Source organism: Carcharodon carcharias, chromosome 3 (genome assembly GCF_017639515.1).
Source record: "Carcharodon carcharias isolate sCarCar2 chromosome 3, sCarCar2.pri, whole genome shotgun sequence".
NCBI classification, from domain to species: domain Eukaryota; kingdom Metazoa; phylum Chordata; class Chondrichthyes; order Lamniformes; family Lamnidae; genus Carcharodon; species Carcharodon carcharias.
The window spans coordinates 7886356-7894900 of NC_054469.1; the positions used below are offsets into that span (position 1 = coordinate 7886356).

Genomic DNA, 8545 nt, shown 5'->3' on the forward strand with positions numbered 1-8545 from the left:
AATCCCTATATCAAATCTCCTCTGTCATCTTCTCTCCAAGGAAAACAGTCCTAACTTCTCCAATCTATCTTCATAACTGAAGCTCCTCATCCCAGGAATGGTGGTTCTCGTGAATCTTTTCTGCACTCTCTCCAATGCCTTCACATCCTTCCCAAAGGGTGGTGCCCAGAACTGGACACAATACTCCTGAGGTCTAACTAGTGAATTAGCATAGCCCTTGTGCTCTATTTATAAAGGCCAGGATACTGTTTGCTTTATTAACTGTGCTCTCAACCTGTCCTGCTATCTTCAATAACTTAATTCACAGAGACACCCAGGTCCCTCTGCTCCCACACACCCTTTAGAGTTGTACCCTTTTATTTTATGCTGTCTCTCCATCTTCTTCCTACCAAAATGAACCACTTCGTATTTCTCCACATTGTACATCATCTGCCACCTGCCCACCCATTCCACCAACTTGTCTACATCCTTTTGAAGTAGCTCTACACTATCCTCCTCACAGTCCACAACGCTTCCAAGTTTGGCATCATCCACAAACTTTGAAATTGTCCCTACAACCCTTGCCAACCTGTGCAACCTCTTCCATGAGATCATAAGGAAGAGGCTGATTAGGCCAATCAGCCCATCGAGCCTGCTCTACCGTTCTACTGAACGCTGATTCGATTGCCACCTTAACCCCACTCTCCTGCCTGCCCCCCCCAAATCCTGACTCCCTTACAGACCAAAAAAGAATCTAGAACTCAGCCTTAAATATATTCAATGACCCAGCCTCCACTGCTCTGAGGGAGAGAATTCCCCAGACTGACAACCCTCAGAGAAGAAATTCCTCCTCAGAGAAGAAATTCTGCCAGCCAACTAGTGCCACAGAGACAGGGACAGGCAGAGGCCCCAGTTGAGTTAAAAAGTTAGAGAAAGGGCTACAGGGAGCAGACTTTAAGAGAGTCGTTGGGGCAAAGGTGCCCCGTTGGAGCTGTGGTGTTCTTCTTGGCACAGCCATAGATCTGAAATTGTGCTGGCAAGATAGTGTTTGAGTGTACTCAGGAATCCAGGGAGAAGGAATCGTGGAGGCTCGGGAGGTGAGATTGAAACACTGCGAAGGGCCATTGTTAAAGCTGTCTCAATGGGAGCAACATTTGGAGAGAATTCCTAGGCAGGACCTTCAAAGGTGGAGATTGGAGACCCTCATGAGAAAAACAAAGTTTCAGCGAAATTGGTTGATTCACAGTGAGACTAGTGCCTGGGTGGGTTGTTGAGAAATCCATGGAATCTGCTTTGGTCGCGTCTGTCACTTATTCTGTAATCTGGAGTTTGACCACAGTTTGTCTGTTAATTCACATGTACCTCATACTCACCCTGAATGTGAGGGTATAAGACAGATATTGTCAATTGTTTTATCTTTCCGACCACGTAAAGTTTATTTTACTCCTGCAATCTTGTGGCCTTATTCACTTAGTAAGCACCTTCATCCACTTTAAACAAACGTTATTGGTCCCAAACCAAATCTCCCACCACGACCCGGGTCTGGCCAAGGATCGTAGTAACTCCCCTTGCAATAAAGGCCAACGATCCATTCGTTTCCTAACTACTCGCTGTTCCTGCTGCTAACATTTTGTGATTCATGCCCAGGTCTGGTACTCCAGCCCCACAAACGTAGAAAACAGGAGCAGGTGGCCATTCAGCCCTTCGAGCCTATTCGGCCATTCAATATCATGGCTGATCCTCTATCTCAACGCCATACTCCTGCGCTCTCCCCAGACCCTTTGATGCCTTAGGAGCCCAGAAATCATCTTCCTTCTTAAATATACTCGGTGACTTGGCCTCCACAGCCTTCAGTGGTAGAGAACTGCACAGGTTCACCAGCCTCTGTGTGAAGAAATTCCTCATCTCAGACCTGAATGACCTCAGCATTCCTACAATTAGTTAAAATTTATTCCCAGGGTCTGGGCATTGCTGGCAAAGCTGGTATTTGCCTGTCCCAGATGCCCTTGAAGGTGTTAAACTGCAGTCCACATGCTGCAGGCACACACACGGCGCTGTGTTATGAACATAAGAACATATGAAATAGGAGAAGTAGACCACTCGGCCCATCAAGCCTGCTCCACCGTCCAATTTGGTCATGGCTGATCTTGGGGGTTCTATGCCATTTTCCCACCCGCTCCCCCTTATATCCGCTCATTCCCCGGGACACCAAAAATCTGCCTCTCCCAGCCTTAAATAGATCCAACGATGGAGCGTCCACCGCCCCCTGGGATTAGAGAATTCCGAAAATTCACAACCCTTTGGGTGAAGAAATTTCTCTTCATCTTATTTCTAAAATGAACAGCCCCTTATCCTGAGACTTTGCCCCCCACCACCCCCCCAACCCTCCCCCCACCTCCCCCCCACAAACAATGTTCTAGGTTCCCCAGCCAATCAAAGCAAGGAATAGAGCAGCGGGTTGGGGAGGAAGTGTCACTGGAGGAGCCGGCGGACAGCAAAGGTGGGGTGACACCGAGAAGCGACAGACAAACTTGAATCAGGATTTTAAATTTGCTGCACTGACAATGGTTTCAATTAAATGAATAGTCCAGAGCAATACACATGCATTGGAAGCAGGTTCAGAGAAGGTGCACTTGACTGAAGGGGGTTTTGTCTTATGAGGAGAGGTTGAGCAGGTTGGGCCTGTACTCAACGGAGTTCTAGTTTCCCCTCATGGGGGAATCTAGAACTAGGGGACACAATTTAAAAAGAAGGGGTCGCCCATTTAAGACAGATGAGGAGGAATTTCTTCTCTCTGGGGGTTGTTTGTCTGTGGAATTCTCTTCCCCAGACAGCAGTGGAGGCTGGGTCATTGACTATATTCAAGGCTGAGTTAGACAGGTTTTTGGTTGACAAGGGGAGTTGGGGTTAGTTGGGGGGGCGGTGGGGGAAGACAGGGAAGTCGAGTTCAGGACACAATCAGATCAACCACACTCTTAATGAATGATGGGGCAGCTTTGAGGGGCTAATCCCACTCCTATTTCTTATTATGCTACAGCTCACCCACAGTCAGGATCAGCTGCTCCGTGTAGTGAGTTGCAAACCGATAAAAGGCAGAAAAGGGTTCGTATTTGTACAGCTCCTTATCACATCTCTCAGGAACGTCACTCACAATGGAAGACTCGAAGTACAGGCACCATTTGCAGCAGTATTTCAGATAACTTGCTTTACTGCGTTGTACTACACGCTAATCACAGCAGGCCTAGGTAGGTGGTTTCAAGTAGCACCACAGTGTGGTACAGTTAATGAAGTTTTCCCAGTCCCATTCAAGGGAAACAATCTCACTGGTTTGGAGAGACACAAGGACAAGGCATTAAGTCCCATTCCAGAGACTTGACACACAAAACACACACTGAAGCTGGTGCTGCCCGAGGGTCCAGCCCCCAGGGAGCGCCCGCCCTGTCCGAGTGTCAGTACCGAGGGAGCGCCCGCCCTGTCAGAGGGTCAGTACTGAGGGAGCGCCCGCCCTGTCAGAGGGTCAGTACTGAGGGAGCGCCCGCCCTGCCCGAGGGTCCAGCCCCCAGGGAGCGCCCGCCCTGTCAGAGGGTCAGTACCGAGGGAGCACCAGCCCTGTCCGAGGGTCGGTACTGAGGGAGCGCCCGCCCTGTCAGAGGGTCAGTACCGAGGGAGTGCTGCACTGTCAGAGGGTCAGTACTGAGGGCCTGCTGCACTATCAGAGGGTCAGTACTGAGGGAGTGCCGCACTGTCAGAGGGTCAGTACTGAGGGAGTGCCGCACTGTCGGAGGGTCAATACTGAGGGAGTGCCGCACTGTCAGAGGGTCAGTACTGAGGGATTGCTGCACTGTCAGAGGGTCAGTACTGAGGGAGTGCCGCACTGTCGGAGGGTCAGTACTGAGGGAGTGCAGCACTGTCAGAGGGTCAGTACCGAGGGAGCGCCCGCCCTGTCAGAGGGTCAGTACCGAGGGAGCACCCGCCCTGTCAGAGGGTCAGTACTGAGGGAGCGCTCGCCTTGCCCGAGGGTCCAGCCCCCAGGGAGCGCCCGCCCTGTCAGAGGGTCAGTACCGAGGGAGCACCCGCCCTGTCCGAGGGTCGGTACTGAGGGAGCGCCCGCCCTGTCCGAGGGTCGGTACCAAGGGAGTGCTGCACTGTCAGAGGGTCAGTACTGAGGGCCTGCTGCACTGTCAGAGGGTCAGTACTGAGGGAGTGCCGCACTGTCGGAGGGTCAGTACTGAGGGAGTGCAGCACTGTCGGAGGGTCAGTACTGAGGGAGTGCCGCACTGTCGGAGGGTCATAACTGAGGGAGTGCAGCACTGTCGGAGGGTCATAACTGAGGGAGTGCAGCACTGTCAGAGGGTCAGTACTGAGGGAGTGCTGCACTGTCAGAGGGTCAGTACTGAGGGAGTGCTGCACTGTCAGAGGGTCAGTACTGAGGGCCTGCTGCACTGTCAGAGGGTCAGTACTGAGGGAGTGCCGCACTGTCGGAGGGTCAGTACTGAGGGAGTGCAGCACTGTCGGAGGGTCAGTACTGAGGGAGTGCCGCACTGTCGGAGGGTCATAACTGAGGGAGTGCAGCACTGTCGGAGGGTCAGTACTGAGGGAGTACTGCACTGTCAGAGGGTCAGTACTGAGGGAGTGCTGCACTGTCAGAGGGTCAGTACTGAGGGAGTGCTGCACTGTCAGAGGGTCAGTACTGAGGGAGTGCTGCACTGTCAGAGGGTCAGTACTGAGGGAGTGCTGCACTGTCAGAGGGTCAGTACTGAGGGAGTGCTGCACTGTCAGAGGGTCAGTACTGAGGGAGTGCTGCACTGTCAGAGGGTCAGTACTGAGGGAGTGCTGCACTGTCAGAGGGTCAGTACTGAGGGAGTGCTGCACTGTCAGAGGGTCAGTACTGAGGGAGTGCTGCACTGTCAGAGGGTCAGTACTGAGGGAGTGCTGCACTGTCAGAGGGTCAGCACTGAGGGAGTGCTGCACTGTCAGTGGGTCAGCGCAGAGGGAATGCCTCACTGTCAGAGGGTCAGCGCAGAGGGAGTGCCGCACTGTCAGAGGGTCAGTACTGAGGGAGTGCCGCACTGTCAGAGGGTCAGTACTGAGGGAGTGCCGCACTGTCAGAGGGTCAGTACTGAGGGAGTGCCGCACTGTCAGAGGGTCAGTACTGAGGGAGTGCCGCACTGTCAGAGGGTCAGTACTGAGGGAGTGCTGCACTGTCAGAGGGTCAGTACTGAGGGAGTGCTGCACTGTCAGAGGGTCAGTACTGAGGGAGTGCTGCACTGTCAGAGGGTCAGTACTGAGGGAGTGCTGCACTGTCAGAGGGTCAGTACTGAGGGAGTGCTGCACTGTCAGAGTGTCAGTACTGAGGGAGTGCTGCACTGTCAGAGGGTCAGTACTGAGGGAGTGCTACACTGTCAGAGGGTCAGTACTGAGGGAGTGCTGCACTGTCAGAGGGTCAGTACTGAGGGAGTGCTGCACTGTCAGAGGGTCAGTACTGAGGGAGTGCTGCACTGTCAGAGGGTCAGTACTGAGGGAGTGCTGCACTGTCAGAGGGTCAGTACTGAGGGAGTGCTGCACTGTCAGAGGGTCAGTACTGAGGGAGTGCTGCACTGTCAGAGGGTCAGTACTGAGGGAGTGCTGCACTGTCAGAGGGTCAGTACTGAGGGAGTGCTGCACTGTCAGAGGGTCAGTACTGAGGGAGTGCTGCACTGTCAGAGGGTCAGTACTGAGGGAGTGCTGCACTGTCAGAGGGTCAGTACTGAGGGAGTGCTGCACTGTCAGAGGGTCAGTACTGAGGGAGTGCTGCACTCTCAGAGGGTCAGTACTGAGGGAGTGCTGCACTGTCAGAGGGTCAGCGCAGAGGGAGTGCCGCACTGTCAGAGGGTCAGTGCTGAGGGAGTGCCGCACTGTCAGAGGGTCAGTGCTGAGGGAGTGCCGCACTGTCAGAGGGTCAGTGCTGAGGGAGTGCCGCACTGTCAGAGGGTCAAACCTGCAACCCTCTCACTTAGACACCACTTCAGGAAATTCTTTCGATGGCTCATTCCTAACTTATTCTATGCATTAAACAGCAGCTGTTTCTGAATGCTGATACCCAGTAACATTATCACACACTCACATTAAAAACACAGACAGAACACAAAGCTCTCACCTTCTGTGTAGTTTGTCCCCATTCTGCTGCCTCATGAGCATGAACTATTTGCTGTGTGATTCCTTCTTCACTCAGTTCCAAGCTCCTTTCCCAGGTGTTGAATGTGCATTTGCGCGATGCTGTGATTCTTTTCCCTTAGCTTTCTGCAGCATCACATACACACAATCTCCCTTAATCAGCTCCTCAATAACGTCTAATGCAGAGTCAAGCTAGGCCCAGAGCCTGAGACTCCACACAGCACGAACGGGACACTCCTTCCTGGAGTAAACCGCTCTTGTTAAACTTCACTCCCACTGCTGCTGACAACCTGGCCAGAATAAAGAAAGCAAGGTTTAATCCAACTCTGTCCTTTACTCCTCCCAGTTCAGTGCAATCTGCTCCCCACCCCCCCCCCCCACCCCTCACTGTGGGACTGGCCCCCTCAAACACACTGTGTTAGTCACAATGCTGATCACTCAGTCCCAATACATTCCCACAACTGTCACTTCACACTACCTGGCAGTGAGATCACTCACTCTCCCTCGCCTGCCTCCATTTCCCCCTCCCTGCCCTCCATTTCCCCCTCCCCTCTTCATCTGTCCCTCCCACTCTCCGTCTATCTCCCCTCCCTCTCCCCAATCTGCTGCCCTCACTCTATCCGCTCTCCTCCCCCGTCCCACTCTCCTCACCCCCTCCTATGCCACCTCACTGCCCTCCTCCCCTATCCTCTCCCCTCCCCCATCCCCCTCTCCTCTTCACTCCCCTGTCCCTCTCCCGCTCCCCCCATCCTCCCTCTCCTCCCCCTTTCCTCTTCCCTATCCCCTCCCCCTCTCCTCTCCGCACCCCTTCCCTACTCTCCGCTCCCACTATACCCCCCTCCTCTCCTCTCCCCCCATCATCCCCTCACCCTCTTCTCTGCCCCCCAGCCCCCTCTCTCTCTTCACCCTCTCCCCCTTCCCATGTCCCCCTCCCTCTGTCCCTCTCCCCACATCCTTCTCTCCCTCCATCCCTCCCTCCCTCCTCTCTCTCCATCTCTCTCGATCCCTCTCTCCCCACCTCTATTTCTCTCGATCCCCCTTCACTCCCCCTTTCCCTCTCTCTCTATTTCTCTATCCCCCCCCTCTCTCTCTATTTCTCTATCCCCCCCTCTCTCTCTATTTCTCTATCCCCCCCTCTCTCTCTATTTCTCTATCCCCCCCTCTCTCTCTATTTCTCTATCCCCCCCTCTCTCTCTATTTCTCTATCCCCCCCTCTCTCTCTATTTCTCTATCCCCCCCTCTCTCTCTATTTCTCTATCCCCCCCTCTCTCTCTATTTCTCTATCCCCCCCTCTCTCTCTATTTCTCTATCCCCCCCTCTCTCTCTATTTCTCTATCCCCCCCTCTCTCTCTATTTCTCTATCCCCCCTCTCTCTCTATTTCTCTACCCCCCCCCCCTCTCTCTATTTCTCTATCCCCCCCTCTCTCTCTATTTCTCTATCCCCCCCCTCTCTCTCTATTTCTCTATCCCCCCCTCTCTCTCTATTTCTCTATCCCCCCTCTCTCTCTCTATTTCTCTATTCCCCCCCTCTCTCTCTATTTCTCTATCCCCCTCTCTCTCTCTATTTCTCTATTCCCCCCCTCTCTCTCTATTTCTCTATCCCCCCTCTCTCTCTATTTCTCTATCCCCCCTCTCTCTCTATTTCTCTATCCCCCTCTCTCTCTCTATTTCTCTATCCCCCTCTCTCTCTCTATTTCTCTATCCCCCTCTCTCTCTCTATTTCTCTATTCCCCCCTCTCTCTCTCTATTTCTCTATCCCCCTCTCTCTCTCTATTTCTCTAACCCCCCCCCCCTCTCTCTCTCTAATTCTCTAACCCCCCCCCCTCTCTCTCTAATTCTCTATCCCCCCCTCTCTCTCTCTCTAATTCTCTATCCCCCCCTCTCTCTAATTCTCTATCCCCCTCTCTCTCTCTAATTCTCTATCCCCCTCTCTCTCTCTAATTCTCTATCCCCCTCTCTCTCTCTAATTCTCTATCCCCCCTCTCTCTCTCTAATTCTCTATCCCCCTCTCTCTCTCTAATTCTCTATCCCCCTCTCTCTCTCTAATTCTCTATCCCCCTCTCTCTCTCTAATTCTCTATCCCCCTCTCTCTCTCTAATTCTCTATCCCCCTCTCTCTCTAATTCTCTATCACCCTCTCTCTCTCTCTATTTCTCTATCCCCCTCTCTCTCTCTCTATCCCCTTCTCTCTCTCCCTATTTCTCTATACCCCCTCTCTCTCTATTTCTCTATACCCCCCTCTCTCTCTATTTCCCTATATCCCCCTCTCTCTCTATTTCTCTATACCCCCCTCTCTCTCTATTTCTCTATAGCCCCCTCTCTCTCTATTTCTCTATACCCCCCTCTCTCTCTATACCCCCCTCTCTCTCTATTTCTCTATACTCCCCTCTCTCTCTATTTCTCTATACCCCCCT

At 52.9% G+C, this 8545-nt stretch overlaps 1 protein-coding gene across 1 annotated transcript in view; it reads right to left on the minus strand.

The window, feature by feature from the left end:
• The window catches only part of mroh1 (maestro heat-like repeat family member 1), a 190321-nt gene that overhangs the window by 178343 nt on the left and 3433 nt on the right, over window positions 1-8545 (minus strand). Inside the window, exon 2 of the mRNA XM_041183382.1 lies at window positions 6116-6422. Coding sequence (XP_041039316.1) covers window positions 6116-6137 — 22 coding nt within the window. The 5' untranslated portion in view covers window positions 6138-6422. The remainder of the gene's footprint in view (window positions 1-6115; window positions 6423-8545) is intronic.